The following is a 26,234-nucleotide window of genomic DNA, read 5'->3' on the forward strand; positions in this document are numbered from 1 at the left end:
CTTGCTGCACCTTTGGGTCTCAGCCCCTCGTCCCTCTGACCGCTCCATTTTAGGCCACCATGCCACCCTGCTTGTCTTCTTTAGAGAGTGTTTCTTTGTGTTTGCTCTCTTGTTTTTTGTACTCAACACACACACACACGCACACACACCGACACACTCAGCTGTGAGAGCAAGAACTGTGATTTGGGTAGCTGTTTCATCCCTGAGGCCTAGCAGGAGGCAGAACCCAGAGACCCTCACCCCCTGTACTCACACCTTTGAATCATCTCCTCCCACACTGAGCAGGGGGCACCTGTGTCACCAATTGCGTGACGACAGAGTGTGACTTCCGAGGCTAAGTCATCAAACACATTGCATCTCCACCTCGCTGTTTTGGGCCACCTGCCTTGGGGATGCCAGCTGCTATAAGGACCCCCAAGAAGCCCCGTGGAGAGGCCCACACGGTGAGGAGCTGAGCTTCCCACCAACAGCCAGCATGAACTTGCCTGCCATGTGAAGGAGCCATCTTGGAGGTGGGTCTTTCCAGCCCCAATCCAGCCTTCGGATGAGTGGAGCCCCACCAACATCCTTCTGAATGCAGCCTCCTGAGAGACCTGAGAGAGATCTACCCGGCCAAGTTGCTCCCAGATTCTTGACCCACAGAAACTGTGAGATAGTAAATACATAAATGTTGACGATTTTAAGCCTTGGAGAACTTTGTTATGAAGCAATAGACAATGCATTCAACACTTACTAAATATATGTTGCATAAGTATGTGGATATATAACAACAGCTCCCACCCATGAGCCCTTTCTCTGTTCTAGGCACTGCTAAGGGCTTTACATGGCTGATTCATAGTAAATTGACACCAAAACCTTGTAAGTCGACCATTACTCCCTGCACATTTGATGGAAGAGGAACCAGGTATAGTGAAGTTAAATAACTCACCCAACATCACACCGACAGAGCTTGGACTTGCTGCCCGACAGTAGGCAGCCACAGGATTCACTGCTATTCTCCACTGCCCGGGTGACTCCTGTCCTCTCCTGGCACCCCTCCCCCCCTGGCCAACTCACTGGGGGCCAGGAAGGGGCCCCTCCTGCAGGCCGTGTGCTTCTGTGGAGGCTGACCCTGGAGCTGGGTGGAACATGGCAAAGCTCATTGCCCAGAGCTGCTCCTCTTGTCCAGCCCCTGGGAGCACTGCCCTGCACCCCCACCCCCCCCACCCCCCGCCATGGATGTCAGCTGGACGGGACACAGGTGGGGGAGGCAGCTGCTGTTGAGTCACCCCTCCTACCCCGTGGAGTCCAGTCGCCGTGGGAGTGGGGCAGGTCACAGGGCTCAGATTCCAGCCAGCTTGTCATCCGTGCTCCTTAGCGAAGCTGCTAAGGTTACACAGCCCGGGGCTCTGGCTGGGCGCTCGCAGGACCTCAGAGGCTCCCTTCTCTGCATCTAGAACAATAAGGAGGGGGCAGGGCTAAAAATAACTCTGGAAAACCACCCCCTCCGGACCTCCTGACTCACAGCATCTTCTGGGGAACACGGGGAGTGCTTATTCACAGTTCCTAAGAGGGACATGGGCTGCGCAGAGCCGGACCCTCAAGTGCGAGGTGCAAGGTGCCTGGGCACGGGTCGGGCTCTACCCGTCACCCTCACCGTGTGACCTCGGGCGGGTTCATTTCCCGCTTTGCACCGCTGAAAAATTCATCTGAAAACAATCGGAATGACGACCAAGAATGAAGGGGCCTGGCGTGAGACGAATGGTTGTGTGCACCAGACTCTTGACTCGCTAGCGGTGACCTTTCCAGGGGCCTGGCAAGATGTCTGTTGTGACTGCCATTTACAGATGAAGAAAGCGGCATGTCACTCTGAGGGGCTACACGGCTCGTAAGGGGGGGGGGCAGTCAGGCTTCAAACCCGCACACCGTTCTTCCTTTGTGTCACTTTGCTCCTGATTATTTTTGATCCGTTGACATCTGCCACTGCATGTCACCTGTTAGACACGGTCCTTGTTGTGAAGCAAGTGGACGGAAAGGGTTGCAATGGGTAGTGAGCTCCCCTCACCCCAGAGGTAGACAAGCACGCGCTGGATGTGGTAAGGGTCCTCAAGCATCAGAGTTGGGATTGAAATCCGTGCCACGTGCGGTCCCTTCCTGCCCCTGGTGGCAAGGGGTCATCCTTGTTCCCTGGAAGACAAACAGGACAGGGATGATTAGGCTTGTTTTCTAGTTGGGGAAACTGAGTCCCGGAGCCAGAATTTGCCCAAAGTTGGCTCATCCAGCCCAAGGTGAATTGAATCTATGTTGAGGCCTCGGTCAAGGCAGGTGGTCCGCTGAAGCGAAAATTGGGGACACGGGACCCTGGGTAAGGAAGGGGAAAATCCAAGAGCCAAAGGCAGATGCTCAGGGGGTGTGCAGGGCAAGGGAGGAGGCGAAGGCCCCCAGAAACAGGGACTCGGGCGTCTTGTGGTCCCTCTGTGGGTGGGTGGACAGATGAGGAGCCAGAGAAGAGGGCTGTCATATCACGCAGGGGGCGTCGCTGGAGAGGAGCATAGTGGGCTGGCTTGGAGGAGCCTGTGGCCTGAGCCGCGTGGGGGACCGTTCACACCACGCAGGAGGAGGCCCGAATCCGGGGCCTTCTGCTCACGCAGTCCGCCTCGCTCCTCCCTCCACCTGCAAGAGGAAGAGCCCTCATTTCCCAGGCACCCAGGATGTTTTCCACCCCGTTCTATCTGTTCTGCACAGATTACTTCATTTATCCCAACAGCAGCCCTGTGAGGTAAGGACGGGGAGTATCCCCACCTCCATTTCTTCAGAAGAAACTGCAGCCAGAGAGGTTAAGCAAGTTGCCCAAAGCCACACAGCCAGCCACAGAGCCACAGACCGGGGAGGTGAGCTCCGGCAGTGGTGGAGTCCCAGGTCCTTGCCCCACGGCTCTGGTGGCTTCCTCCTGAGGGCACAAGACAGGCCCACCCTGCTTCCCCTCCAAGGTCACCTCATCTGACCTTCAGCATATCTGACCCTCTCAAAAGTGACTTGTGCTCTGGCCAAGGAACCACCACGTGTGCCCAGGACGTGTGACAGGTGAGTGCCCACAGGTGCCACCCACTCAACGGGCATCTCCTTTATTTTTTTTTACTAGCTTTTTGGAGTTAGAAGTCACACCCGTGCCCTTCAGCCACTTAAAGGGCACAATTCAGCGTTTTTTGTATATTCAGAGTTGGCAACCGTCCAGGACATTTTCATCACCCCAAAACGAAACCCTGCACCCCATTCCCTCCTACCCCCTGCCCTGGGCACCCACTCATCTACTGTCTCTCTGTATGGGTATTCCTCTTCTGGACATTTCTATAAATGGAGTCAAATGACATGTGATCTTTTGAAAGCTCCTGTTTTTGAAGCCTTATAATCACCTTTTGCAGTAAAGGGCTCTCTTGATTTTGTAGGCCAGGGAACAGTGCTCAGAGAGGTCAAGTAACATGCCCAAGGTCACCCAGCTCAAAGATGGTGGGTGGATTTGGACTCTGTCTGGTTCTAAAGACCCCGGGGCTATTCTCTTAGGTCTGGAGCCCAGAGTTGCCTGACAGCTTCAGGGGCCGCAGGGGGCAGGGCTTGGGGGCTGGGAGGAAGGCTGAGAGGGTAGGGGCATTTGTGGGTCTGGGGGAGCAGGTTGGAGAGGGAGAGGGGCTGGGCGAGGCCCTGGGTCCCACCACCAGATAGCAGGGGCCTGGAGAAGAAAGGGCAGGGGTGAGGCAGGCAGGGGAAGGGGTGGCTGACTTTCCCCTCAGGTGGGCACAGACCCCCCCCCAGCTCCCTGCCCTTCCTGCCGATGGGTCCGGGCACGCCTCCAGGTGACTTCCCAGCTTCTGCCTCCCCTCCCTCTAGAAATCTCTCTCTCCCCTCCAGCTCCCAGCCCCCCAGCCCCGTAGGATGACTCAGCCCGAGCCCCGGGGCCGCCTCCTCCGCTGCACCTGTCCCCTCTGGCTGCCGCTCCCAGGAGGTACTTATCACCAACACCAGGGTGGCTGTGCCAGGGCCGCCTCGGCTGGCCTCCAAGGGCGGGACCGCTCGGCCCGGCACGTCCGCGGGGCCACCTCTGCCCTTATGCCCTTTTAGTGGGAGCACTGCTCTCGAGTTCCTGGCCAGCCCCCTTGGGGTAGACATGACAACCTCAGGTCCCCTTGTGATCGTCTTTGTATTTCTTTTTCTTTTTTTTCTTTTTTTTATTTCTAGGAGAGAGAGAGAGAGAGAGACAGCGTGAGCAGGGGAGGGTCAGAGAGAGAAGGAGTCACAGACTGAAACAGGCTCCAGGCTCTGAGCTGGCAGCCAGCACAGAGCCCGACGCGGGGCTCGAACCCATGAACCGCGAGATCATGGCCTAAGCGAAAGTCAGACGCTTAACCGACTAAGCCACCCACACGCCCCCCGTCTTTGTATTTCTTAAATGTTTCCCGTGTCCTGCCCCAAAGAAATCCAGTTCTACATTCTGGTCTTTCAGGCTACTCTCAGCCTTGGGCCCCTCCCTCCTCACCAATCCGCTCCGTCCCACCAGCCCCTGGAAGGATCATCGACTCAATGACCTATCAGTAAGGGTTCCTCTTTCCTGGAGGGGGAAACTGAGACTCAGAGAGGGAAAGGGAAGTCCCCAAGTCCACTCGGCTGGGAAGGAGCAGGCTTAGAGTGTGAATGCATACCCCAGGCTCCCAGCACCACGGGCCCCTGGAGAGGGAATCTGAGAAAACAGTCGTGGGCCCAGGCTGCCAGTGTGGGGACAGGAGCTCTGCGACCTTCGGTGGCCCACGTCAAACAACGGCAGCCCCTGCCTACCGTGCTTGAACGGCCAACTTTTATTCCCCTGTTCATCCACTGCTTCCTTGGGCTGGAATACCAGCTCCACCAAACAGTACTCCGTGACTTTGAGCAAGTCAGTTAACCTCTCTGAACCTCGGTCTCCTCATCCATGAAATGGATATGATAGAGCACGCCCCCACAGGGCTACAGTGAAGATTAGATGACCTAACACGTGTAAGGCATGTGCTGAGTGCTTGATGAATGCGAGCTGTCATTGTTATGAGCATTCCTGGCGGGGGTACGATGGGGGCAGGGCCCAGTCCCCTCCCCCCCCTCCCCCCCNGCTGACAGAGAAGTGCAGGAGGCAGACAAGGAAATGGAGCTATCATGGTCCACCGATGTGACGGCTGGGATGGAGTTTGGCGCTGGGCTCAAAGGACCCAGAAATGGGACTGGCCCAGCCCGCGTGGTGGTGGCGCATCTCTCCAGAGACCCTGGCAGGCAGGAGTCTGGAGGCCAGCCACAGCGCCCGGGGCTATTTTTACCCGGACTGTGGGCAGTCACACCACTCAGAAGCAGAACGTGGGCAGATGCAAGGGCGCCCCAAGGTCGTGCAGCGACCCCTCCTGCATCTGAGGCGGGGCTGGCTCGCCCTGCCCGCACCCCCTCTCAGTTCCGACCCAGGGATTACAGCCCGTTCTCCTCACCACTGCACGCTTGCAAACATTTTGTCTTTATCGCCAACTGTTTAGAAAAACAGAAGTTATGGGATTGGAGGTGGGGAGGCTGGGAGTGGCAGAGACCTAGAGAGACAGAGATGCAGAGACAGGAAAGAGACAGAGACAAAGGTAGGAACGCATAGAGAGATATGGAGCCAAACACAGGGAATCAGAGGAGGAAAAACAGAAGGAGGAGAGATACAGGGGAGACATCGAGAGAAGAGAGAGCACGATGGAGGAGACAGGGACAGACTGAGGGCAGCGGCCCTACCACGCACCCCCACCCTCACAAGTGTGTACACACAAAGCCCACTGGCAAGAAGGGGCCAGGTGTGGGGGGCCAGATCAAGGTGTACCTTCTCCCGGCCTCCGTTTTCTCATCTGTAAACAAATCTGAGTGAAGCCCTCCCTGAACTCTGATGGGCTGGAGGGATGGGCCCTGCCAGCGTCATAATTCTTTTTTTTTTTTAATATTTTGTATTTATTTCTAGGAGAGAGAGAGAGACAGCGTGAGCAGGGGAGGGTCAGAGAGAGAGGGAGACACAGACTCTGAAACAGGCTCCAGGCTCTGAGCTGGCAGTCAGCACAGAGCCCGACGCGGGGCTCGAACCCAAGAACCACCAGATCATGACCTAAGCGAAAGTCGGACGCTTAAGCGACTAAGCCACCCAGGTGCCTCTCATAATTCTTCTAATATGCAACCCTCCACTGTTGGCTCAATAATTAACCTCGTGGAGCAGATGAGAGGCGGAGCTCAGAGAGGTGCAGACATTCTTCTGAGGCCACTCAGCAGGCTGTGATGAGACAGGACCCAGGGCTCTCGCCTCCTTATGTCCGGGGACACAGATCCGAGCCCCCCGCAGCTGCCCCATCGCCTCCCTTGCTTCAGATCCCCTCTCTGACCTTCATGCTCAGTGGACGAGGGAGCCAACTGCACCCACCTCTTCCCACGCGGTCTGTGGACCTTCTCTCTGCAAAGAGTGAGGCGGGACGGAGCGTTCCCCACCCGGGCTCTTCCCCCCGCTCTCTCCGGGGGAAATTGCAGCCTGGGACCCCTTCACCAAGGACAGAAATAAATTCAGGGAAAAGGGGCCCAGTTCCCCTCCCATCTCCCTGCCAGGCTGCTCCCTTGACTGGCTCATTACTACTGACGTGAAGAACCAGCAGAAACGCTGAGCGCTGCTCTGTGATGGATGCTAATTCCTTTGATCCTCGCGAAGGACTCAGGGTAATAAGAAAATCGCTACTTTCATTTCACAGATGAGGAAACAGAGGCTCAGACTGTTGCTCTAATTTGCCCCAGGTCACACCCTGGGAGGTGGCAGGGCTGGCTCTGGGTCGGTGACAATTAAGGGTTGTGTAACACCGTCTTCGCTTTCACAGTCACGCCGCAGTCTGTTCAGGGTGACGCCCGCTCTCGCTGAGCGTCCCCGTGTCCCGAAGGGTTCGACATGTATTGTCTCCCTCTGTCCTCGTAGCCAAATCTGTTGCTTCCGGCCCAACACCTTCCTTGCCCTGAGTCTCCCATTGGTTTGGGGTGATGCTCAGGGAAGACCCCAGCCTGAGCCCGGAGGTGGGTTACAGTCGCCCTCAGCCCACCAGGGCTGTCTTGCCCGTCATTGGCTTAGGCACCGGCATGCGATCGAGTCCTGGAAAATGAGGACTGAGAAAGAATCTGACAGAGTGGAGGGAGAGGGCTTCTAGGAATTACTTCTTGCCCGAAGGGGACTTGAAACAAAGACTTGCCTTTTCCTCTCTTTGGCTGTTGGGTGAAGATGTGATGTCTGGAGCTCTGGCAGCTCTAATGTGAGCTGGAGGGGAAGGCAAATTAGAGAGTAGAGGACCTAGAGCCAAGTGAGTGACCCTGAGCCCTGTCGACCCCAAGAGCCATGAGAGGCAACACTGAAATATTGAACCGTTGTGTTTTAAATCATTATATTTTGGAGTGATTTGTTATGGAGCAATAGAAATCAGGACTGTAAGTATTTCATTTGGTGAATTAAACGTATTGGGTACATGACTGGGTGTTGTGTTTTGTTTTGTTTTAAGAGAAGTCGCCATGTAAAAGAATCCAAGTTTCCTCTGAGTGGCCGTGACCTCAAGTTCCCCTGGAGTGGTTTACTTCTGCTCCAGAGAGTTCTTCAGTGAACTCTCACAGACACGTTCACTTTAGGTGAGAGGTGAGATACCAGTGACCTGGATCTGGCCAACCCAGTAGCCTTTGGAACGTCACCCACAGCTTAGGATTCTCGCCAGCCAAGCCTGTAGACACTTAGCGGGGGATTTGGTCTCTTGGCTTTAACTGGTGGGTCAGTGAGTCTGGCCTTGGGAATATCACCCAATGTCGTCGCTCTGCCTCAGGACGCCTGCAGAATGGAGGCCGGGACTCGGGGACACGGGTCTCCGGGCAAGGAAACATCAGTGCCANGGAGAGAGAGAGACAGAGATCAAGACCACAGCTGTGTGGCTGGTGACCGAGGTAGCCCCGGAGGGACCGCAGGAGGACAGATAAGGGCCTCCAGGCCTCCTCCCACCCATGTTTATAACCAGATGCCCCCCCCCCGCCGGACTCAGTCAGCCCCTGGGTTCTGGGTCTATTCGGGAAGAAGGAAGGAGGCCCCGATGGAGAAGTTGGGCTTCCTGCTGGCTTGTAAGTGGAGGCCCCAGCTGGCTTTGCTTTGAAAAGTGTAGGAGAGGGAGCCCATCTGTCCCCAGGCTGGTGAGGCATGCCGCGCTTCTGACGCCGCCCTGCGCACCCCGCCAGGCAGGCACCCGCCGAGACCCTGGCCCCCGTCCAGCTCTTCTGCTCAGCCGCGTGATCCTACACAAGTGCCCCGAACTCTGCCTTCGTTTCCCCGCCTGGTGGTCGTTACCACAGGGCTCTCATGAGAACAGGACCGATAAGATGCCTACAGAGAGAGGTTTGTTTCAAGGAATCGGCTCCTGGGAATGTGGGGGCCGGCGGGTCCAGGTCCTGCTGGGCATCCATCCCCATCGCCTCTGTCCACGGGCTTCCTCTCACCTGGGACTTCAAGCCGTCTTCTCAGCACCCAGTGTTTTGGGACACGCCCCTCCCCAGGATCCCCGCAAACCGCCACTCATTTCTCCTTGGCACTCCGGGCTCCATTCCAGCAAACTGTCCACAAGGGGATCTGTTTCATCCCAGCCCCCCAACTCTGCACACGCTCCCCCCTCCCGCCTCCACCCTGTACAGGGACGATAAAAGTCCTCAAGACCCAGCCTTCCCTGATGTCCTCTGGGAATACTGATCCCATCTCCCTGCTCTGCTTACCCCTGTACTGTGTGCACACTCTTCCTGCCCCACCCCCTGCAAATTGCCTGAAGCTAGAGATTTTTGTTCTATTATATTCTTGTTTCTCCTGGTCTTGCTGTGCCTGGCGCAGAGGCTTGTGATTAACATTGCTGATTGAGTTGCATGGCCCCCGCCAGCGGGCATTGAGCCCACTCTTGTTTGTGTCTGATGATGGGGAGCTCACTGCTGCCCAGGCAGCCGGCTCCATTTCCAGAGACTCTAACCCACTGGGATGCTATGTCGGCAACATCTCCCTCTCCTGGACCTGGCGAAGACTATCTTTTGATTATTTGTCTTTTTTTTTTTTTGCCCCCCTTCTCCTCTTCCCAAAGAGGAAGGCTATTTTCTAATTGCTGGGAGAGACGCTAATTTGATGATATAATAAAGTCACGGAGGATGGAGAGGAAGAGGTTGCACTGGCTAGGACTTTGAAGAGGAAAGGTTCTACCGCAGGCTTGAGGCATGGGGGAAGGAGATGGGGAAAGGCAATTCGAATAGATCTTGATGCGGCCTGTGTAGTGGGAGCCTTTTATAAAGTTTTTTTAAATGTTTATTTTTGAGAGAGAGAGAGAGAGAGAGCAGGGGAAGGGCAGGGAGAGAGAGGGAGACACTGGATCAGAAGCAGGCTCTGGGCTCTGAGCTGTCAGCACAGAGCCCGATGTGAGGCTCGAACCCCCGAACCGTGAGATCATGACCTGAGCCGAAGTCAGATGCTTAACCAACTGAGCCATCCAGGTGCCCCTAGTGAGAGCTCTTTTAATGTCTTTCAAGAAATTCAAGAATAGAATTTCTCCTTAATTACTTTTAGTTATTGAGGCACCTGGGTAGTTCAGTTGGTTGAGCGTCCAACTCTTGATTTCAACTCAGGTCATGATCCCAGTGTCATGATCAAGCCCCAAATTGAGGTCTTTATTGAGTGTGAAGCCTGCTTGAGATTGTCCCTCCCCCTCTGCCCCCTCTTGTGCATTTGCACTCTTTGTCTCTAAAAAATAAAAAAATAAATTAACAAGTTACTTCTGGTTATTGAGCTGTCTTATTTAAACATGACATTGCTAGGACACCTGGGGGGTCGTGATCTCACGGTCTGTGAGTTCGAGCCCCATGTCGGGCTCTGTGCCGACAGCTCAGAGCCTGAAGCCTGCTTCAGATTCTGTCTCCCTCTCCTCTGCCCTTCCCCCACTCGCAGGTGTGTGTCTCTCTCTCAAAAATAAATACACATTAAAAAAATTTTAAACATGACATTGCTCTGAGACTGAGCCACATAAGTCTCTCAGTTTATTAGGGTCATCCGTTATATACTCAGTAGTAGATTAATTCGTGCTCAGATACAGTTTTCTCTTTCATGTTGGGACTTTTGCTTGTATAGATGCAAGATGGTGCTGAGGAACATCTAGCTTAGGATGAGTCCATTTTTTTTGAAATTTAATTAGTATCTAACTATCATGTACCTTTCATGAACATCTCCCACCCCAGCCCCCTGTACTGTTTAAATATCAGAAGCCGACACCACACCAGAAGCTTCTATCCATAATGATCAATGCCACCAGACAATACCCCTCTCTTTCTAACAAATATTTGCTAACTTCCCCTTTACTATCCTGAAATGAAGCTCACTGATAATATAACTTACCTACATCCATGATTTAAAAACTTTATTATCATGGGGGCGCCTGGGTGGCTCAGTCGGTTAAGCATCCAACTTCGGCTCAGGTCATGATCTCACGGCTCAGGTCATGATCTCACAGTTCGTGAGTTTGAGCCCCGCATCGGGCTCTGTACTGACAGCTGGGGGCCTGGAGCCTGCTTCGGATTCTGTGTCTCCCTCGCTCTCTGCCCCTCCCCTGCTCATGCTCTATTTCAAGGATAGGTTAAAAAAAACATTAAATTTTTTTTAAAAATTCATGATCATGTCTTAACTCTATAGTAGTATAAAGATAAAAAAGAAAGGTCTTTTATAATACAATAAAATGTTCTCCAATAGTTGATGTGATGGCCCTGGAGGAGCTGCGAAGCAGTCAGCAGCTCGCGCCTCTGCACGAATTGCCCCGCGAGCAGCGCTCACCTGCACAGGTGTGTGGGGCGAGCGGCCACACGGTCAGGACGCACCGGGCTTTGCCGCAATCAGCCCAAAAGACCACAACCTCACATGCTGTGTTCCGTGTGGCCGGCAGGGGCTCTGCTTCTCATAAAGAGACCCAGCCGGACAGCAGCGGCTCCACCTAGACACACATGTCCACGGCCTCTGTGGACAATAGTCACCGACTTCTATAATGTCCACCAGAAGTGGCCACTCACGCCACGCGCGTGTTGCGGGCCCGAACAAGCCACATGGGTCTGAGGAAATGCCACCCACTCTGTGCCCGCAAGGAGAAGACACTCAGGGTCCTGACGGACGTCCGTGAAGCCCCTCAAAGCCTGTGGTGACACTGCCGTGGGGGTGCCGTTGTCGCGACGGGGAACAAGCCTAGGTACAAAAGTCCCCAATGAAAGCTTCCCCTCCCCCAATAATGCGACATATTTTGAAACACAACAGCTGAAAGATAATGTGTAAGCAACATTTGCTAAGGTCTAGAATCCGGTCTAGATCGTGGGAGAGATTCCCCACGTAGTTTTCTGCTTGCACGTTCCCGAACACCAGGTTCTCCCCTCCCCCTCCTCCCTCTAAATGTCAGCATCCTCATCACGGCAACCAAACACCCCCACAGGTACACAAAACGCCCCCACCAGGGGCAATGCAGCCCCACTGAGGGCCACCAGTGGAGGCTAGTGGGTTGTGGCAAACCTTTTCCAGCAGAATAGCCCCATCTGGTTTATTCCTAATGAAATATCAGGCAGAAGCCCAATGTATACACTGGCTGAAAGCACCACTGCCCTGCGCTAGGTGGGGACACCCGGCCCGCCCCTCCCTCCTCCCACATACCTGCCCCTCCTCCCACGAGTCAGAAGACCCTGAGTCCCCGTGTTCAAACCCTGAGGCTCCACATAACCCGATTTCAAGTTCACCGGGCCGCGGAATCACCCCTGCTCCCTGATGCGTGTGACAAGGAGGCCATTCTGCCTTCTCAGTCTTTTGAAGCTGATCAGTCTAATAATACCTGTAAAAACTTGCGATGAGGTGATTAAAAGTGACTTTTGCCACTAAGGGCGGGGGAGGGGAACAAGACCCGGGGTTCGGTGCCTCAGACAAGATGCCTGTTTACCCTGAGGAAACGACATCCTTTGCTGAGCGGAAATATTTTCAGCAAAGATCCGACTCTTCTAAATGCGTTAACACGGGTTCAATATTGTGTTTCTATTTCTGTGTGAGATGCCAGCACGGAAAGAATTTTCATATTTGTGGGTAATCTGTGGTCGGGTATAAAGCAATGGGATTGAGGCAGGGCATTTGAAGGTGAAAGTTTTGTGGCTATATATATTTTTTTAATATTTTTTTTATTTATTTCTGGGAGAGAGAGAGACAGTGTGAGCAGGGGAAGGTCAGAGAGAGAGGGAGNGCTCGAACCCATGAACCGGAGATCATGACCTGAGCCAAAGTTGGACACTTAACCGACTGAGCCACCCAGGTGCCCCGTCTCTTGACAGCTTGATTGCTTCCCCTCTCCCAGACATGACCCAACCCGGGTAGCTCTCATGGCTGCAAGCTCCTGGCCCAGTTGCGCCCAGAAAGCCCAGTCACAGGTGGAGGTGGCAGCGCTGGCTTCTGTGTCCAGGAGGAGGTCACGCTGGCTGTCCTGGGGGCGTGACTCCCGGGGATTTCAGAGCGGCAGGAAACGGGCTGAGAGCTTCGATCAGATCTAACAGCGGGGGTCAGACATTCACTGTCACACTCACACACACAGACACACACGGACCAGGCATCTTCACAGACACTGTGCATATGGCAATGGACAGACAGACACACACACGTGCGTGCGCACACACACACACACACCTTCACATACAGGAACCAGATATTCAGAGCTGGATTCCACTTGTGCCTCCCGAATCACTTATCTTTAAAATAGTCTACAGTCGGGGCGCCTGGGTGGCCCAGTCGGTTAAGCGTCTGACTTTGGCTGAGGTCATGATCTCACAGCTCACGAGTCTGAGCCCCGCGTCGGACTTTGCGCTGACAGCTCAGAGCCTGGAGCCTGCTTTGGATTCTGTGTCTCCCTCTCTCTGCCCTTTCCCCACTCACGCTTTGTCTCTCAAAAATAAAGATGTTAAAAAAAGTTTTTTTTAAAGGAAGAGTCATGGAGGCTAGTGTGAGTCAATCTAAAAACTAGGAATTCAAGAAGGAATAATACATGTAGGAAAGGCAACATTTGGAGGGATAGGTTACATGGATATTCTATGTATTTTATTATCTATATTTAAAATATCAAGTATCTCATCAAATGTGAAACCTCACATGTATTTCTAAGATATATATTGTTTATAAAAATAAATCCCATTGACCTTGTTTCTCTGGAGAACCCTGACTGCTCCACCACCATCTTCATGTCTCAGATCCACTGTGCTGGGGCCCCAATTCCCCACACTCCTCAGGGGTCAGCCATACTTGCCTCCAGATGTCCAGAGCCCGTGTGTGTTCCCCAAAGGCAGGGGCCAGGCCTGTCTGCTTCTCCGTGGCCCCCCAGGCGCTGAGCCCGGTGCCTGGCACATTGCAAACCTCAGTGACAAATATTTGACCAATGTGTTCATGCACCAACGAGTGAATTTATTTTGAGAGCTTCTCCTAATGCGGTTTCCTGCATCTGACACTCTCTCCCACTTTCTCTGCTTCTCACCCTTTCACAGCTCACCCCCCGCCCACAGCTACAGGTACCCTGTCCTGAAGGCGAAAGCAGAGACCCTATTTCCTCACTCATGGCTGTGCGCCTTGTCCCAATGCAGGGGTGGGGGCTGGCGCATAGTCTATGCTCAATAAATATTTGTTGAATCAATGCAGAATAAATGCCGTTGCGGGATTACACTTTTAAAATATTAGCCCATACTTCCCTCCCCAGGATTTCTTTTCTTCTTTTGCTCTTTCCTTTTCAGACAGCAAGGCATTTCTGAGCCCAGGCCTCAGGAAAGGACGTGACAGCCGAAAGCAAGAGAAACACGTCCCTTGTGTAGATGTGCGGATTCAAAAGCTCAGGTCCTCAGAGGATCAGAAAGAACACACAGAAAGGGCAAAGACTTGGAGGAAATCGTGGGGCGTTCCTGCTTCCCAGGCTGGAGAAGAATGTCCTGAACTGTCAAAAAGGAAGAGAGTTGAAAAGGAAACAATCGATTGCCATTGGTGGTGGGGCCGTGGCCAGCTCAGAGGGCACCCTTGTGTGAATTAGGAAAAGGCACCCCTTCTGGGCGCCCAGCTTGGCAGCTGGAGGGTGGACTGGATCCAGCCCTTAATTGGCGCCCTCCCACCAGGTGCTTATGTGGAGTGCGCAACCTGTATAACCATACAGGGCAGCCCTGCACCCCCCTGCCAAGCCCTGGAGGAGGCCGGGAAAGCTCAGACAGGCCCGTAGGGTCTGAACACAGAGAAATTCATGCCTCGTGTCTCAGGTGAAGCCCTCACGAGTCAGGGGTGTCCCTGAGGAGGAGTGGCCCAGGCAGAAGGAGACATGTGCAGCCTTAGCATTTCCTCAAGCGCCTGATGAGGACAGTAACTGAAGACCACGTGGGGTACAGCATCCCTGAGGACCACTGGGGACAGATGACAGCAACAGATTGCCACCTTCCCTCCCCAACACGCCACAACGTGGCCCCTGTAAGCCCCTTAGAATGAGTCAAAACCCCAGGGCTGTTTGGAACGTGGGAGCACATTCAAGGAGCCTGAGATTAAGTATGGGCCACGCAGGCGCAGTGGGGATCCCAAACAAAAATTCAGTTGAGCTCGAGAAAAGAAGGAGTTGCATTTTGTGCACATGAAAGGTATCCAGTGAGATTCTTTCCACCGGCTGTGCTCCACAAATATTTGTTGAACGAGTGCTGAGTGAATGACAAATGGCTCCTTCTCCACCACCCTAATTTTATTCGGCCCTGATTTAATTATCAGAGCACACGCTGCCCTGACTAGATTGTCAATTGCTTGAGGGCAGGGACCAGCCTACTCAACTTCCAATCCTGCGCCTGCATCTATATAGAAGTGCTCATTGCCTGGGTGTTCAATTGAATTACTATATAAATGCACAACGCTTTCCCCAGGCTCGTGATCAAAAACCTTCCCTTCCCCTGCGCTCCCCTCCCCTCCTCTTCCACCCTCAGCAGAATTCCCAAAGCAGGGAGCAGACAAGGGGGTCCTCGGTGCAGCAGGATAGCCTCATGAATGAGCCTGTTAGGTAGGATTTGANGGTCACTTGTCCTGCGTGTTCCTGGAGATTTATGGGGCCTCCCGGAGTCGGTACCCTGAGTCTTAGGCGCCGTTTGAGGCCCTCAGGGCCTGGGCATCCGGATGGACTCAGGCCACCTTTTCCATGGCCCCTGTCCAGGGCCTCTGTCCAGCCTGCTTCCTGGCTGCCCCGTCACATGCCAGTGTTTTATCCTGGGTCCCCACAGCCGTACCACACATTCTGTCCATGTGCTTGGCATTTGTAGATATGATCATGGCTCCTGGCCCATGTTTCTAAGTTACCCCCCAGGCGTCTGTCCTTTCTCTGTGGCCAGAAGGTCAGTGCCGGACACCGGCTGGCCACCTCTGTCTCCCCGCTGCCTTCCCAGCTTCGAACACAGCTTTGCCGCTTAACGAGCTGGTGTCCCTGGCATGTTATTTAAACTGCTGTATCCACAGTGACCACCTCCCCCGGTCTGTGCCCTGTCCCCTGGGCACCTTGCCACTCTTTGCCTCTCGCCACAAAGGTCTGCTGACCCCTCTCCTGACCAGACAGGGCTCTCCCCGCCGTCCCCTGTGCCCAGCACTGTCCCTGCCACTGAGGAGCGACCTAGGGAAGGCAGGGGTCCGTTCCTCTCTCCTTCCTCCTCCCTGCTCTCCTCCTCTCCCCCAGCCTCCTGCCCACAGGGCTGTCCCCACACGCGATCCCAGCCATTTCTTCCTTGGGGCCCTTTCACTTGCTCCAGGAAAGGAAGATCACCAGACAGAGACTGTCATGTCGCAGGGCCTTTTATTAAAATCAGGTGAGTCACTCCATTAGCTGAGAAGGCGCGCTTAAGTTCCAGACCCCCCCCCCCACCGCCAACCCCGTCACCTCCTTTGGGATGGGTGTGGCTGTCCCACTCTGCCCAGACCTCTTTCTCACGGTAGAGGGGCACCTGGTGGGGGGGGGGGATGGGTCAGAGAATCTTCGTGTTGATGGCTTGGATTTGGGATTAAAGGTGCGGGGAAAGGTGTGGTTGAGTTTGGAGGTTGGAGGAATTGGGTTGGAGTTGAGGAGAGAGGAGTGAGAACTAGGTGGGGCCCAAAGGCTGCTGGTCGCAGTGAGCAAAGGGCCTCACTTCTCCTGGTTCCCAGGTGATGACCCCCCACANCCCTCCCCTGGGCCCGGCGCCGGGCGCGTGGGGTTGGGGTGTCCCCGGGGCTTAGCCCTGGAACCCCAGCTCCTTGTACTTGGCCGCGATGTCATTCCGGAACAGCTCCAGAGCCTTCCTCATGGCTGCCTGGGCATCAGCGCCGAAGTCCCCGGGGTGTTTGCTCTGGAGAACCTGGATGATGGCTTCTGAGATGAACTGCAGGGGGCACGGAGGAGAGGGGTGCTGGTCATGGGGCGGACAGACCTGGAGCCGGGGGGGGGGGAGGAAGCTGGCAGAGTCCCACCTTCTCTTTACTTCGGGCCATTTATGGAGTGCTTACTGTATACACCAGGCCTGCTTTGGAGTGGTCTCTGCAGATTCATTCCTTTTATCCCTGCAGCCCTGGGAGACAGGTGTACATGGGGCACCAGGCCCAGTACAGACCCAAGGTCGTGTGGCCCGGGGGGGCTCACCCATCACCCTCCTGGGCTAGTGTTCAGGATGCAGTCCAGCCACAGCCATACAATGGCCCAGGGCACCGCCTCCATGCAGACAGTAGAAAGGAGGGGAAATGTTCCCATTCCCAAAATCTGCTAGATTTTGCAGTCAGAAAATCTAGATAGAAAGAAACTAGGGTGCCTAGGGGCGGCTCAGGTCACGATCTTGCGGTCCGTGAGTTCGAGCCCCACTTCAGACTCTGTGCTGATGGCTCAGAGCCTGGATCCTGCTTCGGATTCTGTGTCTCCCTCTCTCTCTGCCCCTTCCCCGCTTGTTCTCTGTCTCTCAAAAATGAATACGTGTTAAAAAAAACTTTAAGAAAGAAACTGTTTCCATCTATGTATATTCCATTTTTGCACTTAATGGCTTAGTCTGCTTATTGCTTTAAGTAGCCTATTTGGGGTGGGGTGGGGGTGCAGAGCATCCTATTTTCTGGGCCAAGCACAGGACCCACGTCTCCTATCAGTCTCTCCATCACCATCCCGTTTGTTCGGGTGCCCACGATGTCATTACCAGGAGCATGTACAGCATGGCAGCTTTAGCGCCGGGAAGATCTCATGGGTGTAAAATGCTACTGTGCTCTTTCGACAGTTAACCAAGATCTGATGCCAACCACAGCCCTGGCCGGTGGACCAAGTGGTGTCACTTTACCGAGGCCTGGACAGGAAAGTAGCCAGACTGAGGTCACATAGCAAGAGGTCTTTGCACCCAGGGGGGTTGTGGGCAAACGGCCGCCAGAGCCAGGGATGGAGGTAGTGACTCTGCCTTTCCCACTTTCTCAGGGCGCCCAGAGTGCAAGTGACCCCAGGCAGAGGGTGGGGGGGGCTCACGCTGACAGAGGCCAACCCCCCAGTAAACACAGTTTGACTCAGAAATGGGGACAGTCCCACAAACACCTGCCTTTGGGCATCCACTGGGACATATGTGTTAGTTCACCTTTAATGTCAGAAATGCAACAAAACAAAGTGGGGGCTCGGGCTGCCGTGGAGTAAGCTCTGCCCCTGGACAACGTGGGACCCCAACTTCCTGGCTCAGCTCTGCCATGAGCCTCTCTGGTGACTTCACCACAAAACGGGGGCTCCAATGCCCCCCATCCGGTCCCCTCGCTCAGCCTTTCCTGAGCCTGTGTCAGAGCCACTAGTATCTAGGAAAGTGTGCAAACTGAGAAACGTTGCCCTTCGCTACCCGGCACCCCCTGTGGCCCCCCTCGCTCACAGGTGGGAAGCAGCAGCCTATTATGAAGAGCATGGAAGGGGAGGAACAGACATGGGCTCTGCCTTAGATTTTGCAGAGATCGATGCAGTAAATCAAATTTGTTTTAAGTGGACCTGGTTTCTAGCCCACTAGCTGCCAGTCGACCTTCTCTCTCTCAGCCTGTTTCCTCGTCCCCCAGGAGGGGATGTGTCATTCCAGTTGTACTGTGAGCCCACCCCGTGCCACTGGGGTTCAGAAATGGGAGAGCCAGGGTCTGCCCTTGGAGAGCTCATGTCCCAGCCAGGAGACAGCTGGGTAAAGAGATGAATTACAGTACAGCCGGGCAGGCGCCGTGACGGGGTTAAGGATAAAGCGCCTTTGCACTGGGGGTGAGGGGGGTGCCTGTGGATGGAGCAGCTGACAGCCTCGTGCAGAGGCGATGGCTTCTAAGCTGGGCCCTGCTGGATAGACAGGGATTTGCTGCCAAGAGAAGGCAGGGAGGGCAGGGGCCGCAACAGGCACGGAATCGCAAAGGCAGGACAGGCCCCTGTGTCTGGGTTGCTGACTGAGACACTGTGGGGGCATCTGGGGTGCAGGGAGGTGAGGCTGAGAGGCTGAAGAGGGGTGTGGTGGTGGCTGATGGGAGATATTGTACCGTAAGGTTTAAGAGCTTGAGTTCCAGAGTGCTGTTGATCAGAATGTACCTGCCGGCTTATTAGCTGTGTGACCTTGGACAAGCTACCTAACCTCTCTGACCCTTCGGTTTCCAAATCTGTAAAGTGAGTATGAGAAGGGTACCTGCCTGGCACAGAGTCTGCTAGTTGTCTGCCTAATGGCCATTGTCTCCTTCTTCCTTGGTGACACTAGTTGTGTTTGGAGAGGCCACAGACCACATCTCCCAGCTTTCCACGCAGATGGGTGTGGTCTTGTAGCTAATTTCTGGCCAGTGAGACGTGTTGGATGGCATTTCTGTGACTCCTTAAAAGAGAGCTTTCCTCTCTTCTTCCAGCTTCCTGTCTGGAACATGGACCAGATGGCTGGAGCCCTAGCAGCCATCTTGGACCATGAGTCAACTTTGAGGACGCGTGCCAACATCGGCAGCGTCGCTGACCGTGGGGCCCCCACACCAGCTCTGGACGCCCCAGCTCTGAACTCCCTTTGCATCAGAAAAAAGGAGGACACTGACCGCATTCAATCTCAGGGAGATGGCGAGAGTTCTGTGCCGCCATCTGGGATGGTGCCCATCCCAGCTGGTAGCCATCCCCGCGGTCTTCGTCCTCATCGCCGCATCAGCCGGCCTGCCACTCCCGTCCCGAGGAACTGCACCTACCTCGGAGGCCCCTTGTCCCCCGGATCTCAGTGCTCCCTCGCGCCACACCCCTCCTCCCACGGGCTCTAAAGGCAGGACATGCATGTCAGGCTCGCCCCTGCCCACCCCGCTCCTCAGCCCATTACCGGGGGCTCAAACCACCTTCTCTTGCCTAGGACCCCCGAGGCTCTCTCCCTCTTCATCTGGAAAGATGCTGGAACAGCAGCACCAGCCTACTGGCCACCCGCAGCCCAGGATGCAGGCCTCGCTCCTGTACTCCAGCCCCACGAACCCGTATGCGTCATGAGGTTAGGGGTTAGGGGCTAGGCGCTGGGGGCCTGGGGGAACAGAGCCCTAGGTTGAATCCTGTGAATGTGCCATGGACAAGCCAGCTATTGCCCTCTCTGTGCCTCAGTTTTCTCATCTGTCCAGTGGATGTGATAATGGTACCTCCCCGTGGTGGGTGGGGGAATGCGAGTGGTGCCCCCAGTATCCACCCTCCCTTTCTTTCCTGCATGACCTGCTGAGCTGGGGGAGAAGCGGGTTTACTCTCAGTGACCTCAGGAGGAAGGCGAAGTGGGGGACAGCCCGTTTTACAGATGGGGAAATTGGGGCTCAGCGAGGAAGGCCGTGGGTCACCCGCAAGTTGGTGGCTGAGCTGGGACATGAACCCCAAATTTCATGCCCCCGAGGCCTCCCCTTGCACCTGCCCACCCGCCTCTGCCCTGCTTCCCACCTCCAGGTACTTGACCGGGATCTTGTGCTTGGTGGCGTGTGACTGGGCCAGGGGCTTCAGCTCCGCCTCGTGATGGCCCTTCTTCTTGAGGATGCCCCCCAGGGCGGTGAGCACCGTGTTGCCGTGCTTCTTCAGGTCCTCGGACCCCTTCATCTCATCCTCCGTCTTCAGGTGCTTGAACTTGTCGAACTTCTCCAAGGTCTCCGGGTGGCCCTTGAAGAGCCTGCGGGCACACGGAGGGCTGGAGTCAGACCCAGGAATGCGCGCCGGGGCTGGAGGTGGCGAGACACGCGAGTTCGCGTCCAGGCCCCCTACTTCCCAGCTGTGTGACTTTGGGCAGTTCGCTCTACCTCTCTGTGCTTCTGCTCCCTCGGCCAAGCACAGGGGGTAACTGGGGCCTGCCTATAGCAGCGCCGTGGGGATTCGGTGGGCTGTGGGAAGGCGTGGCCCGGGTATTTTTCTCACCAGTGACCTCTGCCTCTTCCTCATCGCTGCTGTGAGCGGCAGGAAAGAAATATGGGGCCGCTTTGCCCCCCTGTGACTCCACCAAATTTTCTCTTAAGTTGTTTGGCGCGCAGGTGATTTGATCACGTCACGGGTGGAGGAGGGGCAGGGGGCATCGGGGCTGGAAGACTCTGGATTTGTTGAGTCCCTACTGCACGCTGGGCCCCGTGCCAGGCTCTGTGTCTCCCTTTGGGGTCAGACTATTCCCATTTTATAGAAGAGGGTGTAAAAGAGGTGTGGAGTCGTAGCTCAACGGGACCGCTATGCAGAAGGGCCAACTGGAAACAGGTCTGAGTGACTCGAGATGTAGACCATGCAGGGGATGGTCACTGCACCTTCCTGCCTAGGGAGCATCCTTTGGCTGCTTAAATACTTCCAGCTACAGGAGGCTCACTACTACCTGTGAGGGCCATTCCGCCCCAGATTAGCTCTCAGGCTCAGGAAGCTCTTGCTTAGTTTGCTCGGACGCCCTGTACCTCCCAGGCCCCTCGCGGTGCAGATGGTGACGTCCCCAGGGAGAGAGTCACCTGGTCTCTCAGACCAGGTCTCTGCTCCCACCAGGGAGCCAGGGAGCTCGCTGCAGATGGACGCTGCCCGTGAACTTGGGCAGCCCCCTATAGCCATGGAGCTCAGTCTTTCCTGTTCTGGAAAGTTGGGTGCTCATTAAAGGGAGTCACACATGCTGCCTAGGTGGGGGGTGGCTTTCCCCATTTTACTTGTGGGTGGATGGAGCACAGAGGCTTTGCCCAGGGTCGGTGGCAAAGCCCAAACCGAGATCCGATGCTTCTCTAAGTCATTCTCTCTCTCTCCCTCTCGTCATAATCTGAAATGTCTGCAGGAGTGGCCCTCTCTCCCCAGGCTGCCCCTCCCCCTGTCTAATGGTTTCAGGTCCCTGCAAGTTTCCTCTTTTGTAGCTTCCTGGCCCGGCCACACCCTTCAGCCCTTTGAAAGCATCTCTGTGCATGCACACCCAGACACACACGTGTGCATCAAGTAGCACAAACAACGAGCACCCCCCTCTCCCGGGAGCAAATCCCTCCTGCACCCCCCAGAACGCCCAGGGCCATCTGCAGCAGCCATGCCCCACGTCCCCATCTCACCCTGGCCCCAGCACCCGTGCCAAGCCTGCGTGTCACTGAGCATCTGGTGACAATGATCCTTGAACTCCTGCCTGGCAGATGTGGGACCTAGCGCCCACAGGGCAAGGTCGGAGGTCGGGACACTGGAGGGAGCCTAGCTGGGGCAGAGGAGGGCCAAGGACCTGGTGCCCAAGGCAACCAGGGACCTCAGAATTTTGGAGGAGGCCCCAAGATGCCTGGGAGAAAGAACATGGGAATGAGAATTGTGGAAGCCAAGTTCTGGCCCCAGGTCCACCTCCCATGTGCTGTGTGATATTGAAAAAGTCACTCAACTTCTCTGGGTCTTGGATCAGCCATCTATAAACCAAAAGAGTTGGTCTAGCTGATGTTTCGGCCTCTGATGATAAAGCTTGATCCCCGCCTCACCTTCTACTCTGCACCAGTCAGCCAGCGAGTGAGCCCAGATCTGCCTTCAGCAGTGCAGGAAAACCGGGCTAATGAGTGCCCACCAGATCATTCCAGCACCACTCGGCCGCCTCCCTCCCTCGGCCCAAAGTCCTGCATCTGGGAGCCCCCAGGCAGCCGCAGAAGGCCAGACCTGGATTTGCCAAAGGGCAGCAACCCTGGAAGATGGACAGACGAAGCCCGTCACCCCGCGGAAAAGGATGGACGGACTTTCACCACTGTTTCAGAAAGGCCTCACTTGCCTTGCGTTTTCATCTTCAATCCTACGTCCCCCCCCTGCCTCGCTTACCACGGGCCTGCAGGCAAGTCAGCGAGAAAGGAGGCCATCTCCCAGCTGTCCTCTGAACCGAGGCCCGACCAGACACCCACACGGGAGATGGGGCACTCAGACCTGCACAACACCGTCTCTGCTCTGGACCGAAGACCCGGGCTGGGGAGGGGGAACCCCTCTCTGGTGTGCCAGGGGTGCGGGGCAACGGCATGGTGCTCCCGAGCAGCCGTGCTGGGTCCAAGCTGCCTGGATGTGAGTTCCAGCTGTGTGACTTCGGGCAAATTGCCTAACCTCTCTGTTAAGGGTGGTGATCCTAATATCTACCTCATAAGTGCTGGTGAGGCTGAGTTAATATACGTGAAGCGCCGAGCACAGGGGCTGGGGGTGTGCACTGTGTAAATGTTGGCTGCCCTGCCCGTCCTCCTCGTTGTTACCACTATTATCAGGGTCACGGCCACCGCTGTCACCCTCATCATCATCACCATCATCATCCTCTGTAAAGGGAGAGGTTTGGGCTACCAGCAGTGATTTTCAAACATTTCGTGGCCTCAAAATTCTTTGTTCAAATGCAAAAATAAATAAAGCAGAAAGGGTTCGGGCTGGAGGAGGAAAGCCCGGGGCGCGCTCAGCAGCCCCTTCCTCCTCGACGCCCCCGTCCTGAAGCCAGACTCTTCAACTGGCCTTCTGGCTTTTATGCTCCAGACCTTTCCGATCGCATACTTGCAGCGGTGTTCTATTAACAGCTCCGCTGAACAGAATACGCGGTCTTTTACAAGAGGAGAAAGAGGAATGACCTTGCCAAGGTCAGTAAGAGAGCTGAGGCTCAGCGTCTGGAACAGAACCAAGGGCCAGCTCCCACGGAGGCAGGTGCGGCTCCGGGAGGTCGCCTCCCCTCGCTTCCCTCCGCACGCAGGGGGCCCTCCTCCCAGACCTCGCACTGTAAGAGGGCAGAACCCACTGGCACGCTCTCTGCGTGTCCTACAGCCTAAGACATGACGGGGCATTGGCCTTTCTGGGACCTTTCAGGGGCCTGGAGTCCGGGGCATCGCGTCTCGTCCCTGGCTCGGTCTCCCTGATCCATTCTGGAAAGGGACGGAAGGTTTCCCCAGATGAATCAATACTGCGAGTCTCCTTCAAGTCGCTGCCTTGGGGGCTAGCGGCCCCCAGGTCACCTTGGGGAAACTTCTGCTTTGCAAACTGGTCTCTAACCCCAACTACCCTGCCTCCTCTCCAAAAGCAAGGGAGGAGCATGACCCAGAGAATGAGAGCAGAGAGGGATCGCAGAGACCCTGGCAGACAACCGCTTCATTCAACCAACAGGCAAGCAGGACTCAGAGATGGGGAGTGACTTATCCAGGGTCACACGGTAAAGGTAGCTGAGGAGTTGATGTCAACTTGGGGGCAGCTTTTGTCCCATTAAACAGGAGCCGTTGCAGCCCCAGCCAGCAGGCAGGGGACAGGAGGAGAAAGACATAGGGAACAGCCCCAGGATGCCAGTCAGAGTAAACAGAGAACGTGACTGTCCTTCCCAGAGTGTTTCTAAGGGCTCAGACTTCGGATCACCGAGCTTACAGGACTGACCATTCTCTCCAGACGTGGGAGCTGGATAGGAGTGAGGCCCAAGGAGACCAAAAAGGCACCTGAGCAGAAGAGGAAAACCTGGGTCGTGACGAAGGAGAAACTCATCTGCAAATTAAAGCGTGAAGGACAATCCATGCACTCGTGATCCCTCCAGAGCCGCCTCCTCCTGGGTGCAGAAGTGTTGACTTATACCCCGTTAGATATTTGACTTGTGCTGGCCCAGAGCGTGAGAGAAGGGACCGGGAGAAGAGGGGTCTAACACCATCTGGGGTGGAGAGCGATGAAAAATAGCATTCTATTTACAAGCCACACGCCATCCTTTATTTACAACGCATGGAATTTTGTTTTCTTTTGTTTACTCAGGAACCCCCTGTAATAGCCGTCGAGATGTGCTTGGAGGTCACACCATTCAGAGCTCTCAGATTCAAGACTCCCTCAACAGGAAGTCACTGACGGGCCTCCGTCTTCTATTTTCAAATTATAATACTTGGAAGGTCCTTAACCTTGCTCCATCCATAACAATGACTAACATCTTAAAGAACCTGCTATGTTTCAGGAACAGCGCCAGGACCCTCACATGCACTATCTTATTTAATTCTCACATCCACTCTAAAACGTGACCAGGAGGTCACACAGCGGCTTGGGGGCAGAGCCGGCTCTGGAGCTGTGGGTCTTCCTCTTGAAGACCATGTCTTAGTTGTGACAGTTTACAGATCTTTATGGGCTTCTGGTCCTCATCCATTAACTTGAAGCAACTGGACAAGATCTCTCAGGGCCCCTGTTAACTCTAACCGCTACTCTTTGCAGATTCCTTTTGGTGGGTGCCAGGCATCCAGGGTTTGATCACCAGGCTTCTCCCACTGCTGGCACAGGCTTGGGATAGAGCTCTTTTTCTTTCTGGACTCCTGTCCCTGACACTTACAAGCAAAGGAAAACCAAGCGAAGGTGTTAATAAAGTCAAGTGACACAGCCAACTGGTCGACCCTGGGCAAACATTCCACCTTGCGGGCACGCACCCTTGATCTTTGGGGAGTGGGTGACAGGCAATGGGATCTCTTCCTTTTACCTGATGAGGACCTCCTGCCCGTGGCCGGCGAGGTCGGTCTCCACCTTCCCCCAGACGTTCAGCACCAACTGCCACTCCCCGTCGCTGAGCCCCATGGTGCGGTCTGAAGAAGACAGAAAGAGGGAGTCCGGGCTGACTCGGTGTCCTAGCTCTGACAGCTGGGGTTTGAGATCGCCTGGCCCCAAAGGGATTTTATACCTTCCCCGAAGCTCAACACAGATCACTTGACGGCTCGCTCACTCTCTCCTCCTCCCCCTCCTCCCTCCTTTTCACGAGGGGGTCTAATCTTTTCCTTTCTGTAGCTCTCACATGGAAGCTATTTTGGGGCAGGTGCCATTGTGGGGAGGTAGGACAGCTCAGGCCACAGGGGCGTGGGGGTGTTTGAGTATGTGGCAAGAGCGGGGGGCGGGGGGAGGCTGGGCCACTGTCTGGAGTCTCAGAGGCCAGCGGAAAGGGCACCACCAAGGCCGACGCCAGCAGCCTGAAACTCAACTCTCCCCGTTGTCAACCATCCCAAGAGGGACTGTCATGTTTCCAAGCTCGGGCAGCAGCTCCCGGGCTGGCCCTGGGGCTGTCCTGGCCCTCAGCAGTCTTCTTGTCCTCAGTCTGCCCACATTGCCAGAGAGCCCCTGCCCACCCAGCAGCTGGGGGTGGGAGAGAGGAGGGAGCTGAGGGTTCCCGCTTATAGGTGGGCATCTATCCGTACGCTCTTGGAGTCTGGATTTTCCTACCCCGCCCGGAAAACTCCTGCTTCGTGGCTTTCGCGGCCTCGCTCAAATACTTCCTTCTGAGAACTTTTGCTTGGCATACCCCCTCGAGGCACCATTGATTTCTTCCTCCTTTCATTAATTTCTGGGTGCCCCTGTTGTACGGCTTCCTTCATTGTGCTGTCTTAGTTTCCATGCTGGTTCTGCCGTGAATGCGTTACAGCAGCCGGTACGCACAGGGACGTGCCGGGCCCTCCTCCGGGCACTTTACATTTGGTAACTTGTTTAATCCCCCCGACAGCCATGTCTCTAGGACAGACATGGCCTTGTCCTCGTTTATTCAGGGGGAAGTTAGGGAAAACTGTCACGGTCACATAGTTGATGGCAGAGCTGGGATTTGAATCCAGAAAGTCGGGTTCTTGAGTCCATGCTCCTGAATACCTTACTCACTTATGTTGACTTACGTATCCCTTGGACCTCACACAGTGCCCCGTAGCAAATCATAGCTGAATAAATGTTGGTTGAATGGCCTTGCGAAAAAGCCAAAGGAGATGATTGGCCTTCTTTATATTTATCCATCTTCCTTCC

The 26,234-nt window shown here is 55.1% G+C and overlaps 1 protein-coding gene across 1 annotated transcript; it reads right to left on the reverse strand.

Moving 5' to 3' along the window:
- Window positions 1-16,305: 16,305 nt before the first annotated feature.
- Window positions 16,306-25,034, reverse strand: MB (myoglobin). Its single transcript, XM_077761943.1, has 3 exons — window positions 24,940-25,034; window positions 19,974-20,196; window positions 16,306-16,452 (listed from the first exon to the last, which is right to left on the reverse strand). The coding sequence occupies exons 1-3, from the start codon at window positions 25,032-25,034 to the stop codon at window positions 16,306-16,308; spliced, it is 465 nt and encodes a 154-aa protein (XP_077618069.1).
- Between the last annotated feature and the right edge of the window lie 1,200 nt (window positions 25,035-26,234).

Source organism: Crocuta crocuta, unplaced genomic scaffold (genome assembly GCF_008692635.1).
Source record: "Crocuta crocuta isolate KB4526 unplaced genomic scaffold, BGI_CrCroc_1.0 scaffold193, whole genome shotgun sequence".
Classification (NCBI taxonomy): domain Eukaryota; kingdom Metazoa; phylum Chordata; class Mammalia; order Carnivora; family Hyaenidae; genus Crocuta; species Crocuta crocuta.

Excerpts from the sequence above, each read along its gene's own strand:
- MB (XM_077761943.1), bottom strand. The coding sequence starts at position 25,034 with ATGGGGCTCAGCGACGGGGAGTGGCAGTTGGTGCTGAACGTCTGGGGG. Across the intron at positions 20,197-24,939 it reads GGGCAGGAGGTCCTCATCAG|GCTCTTCAAGGGCCACCCGG; the intron begins GTAAAAGGAAGA and ends GTGTGCCCGCAG. Across the intron at positions 16,453-19,973 it reads TCCCGGTCAAGTACCTGGAG|TTCATCTCAGAAGCCATCAT; the intron begins GTGGGAAGCAGG and ends TGCCCCCTGCAG.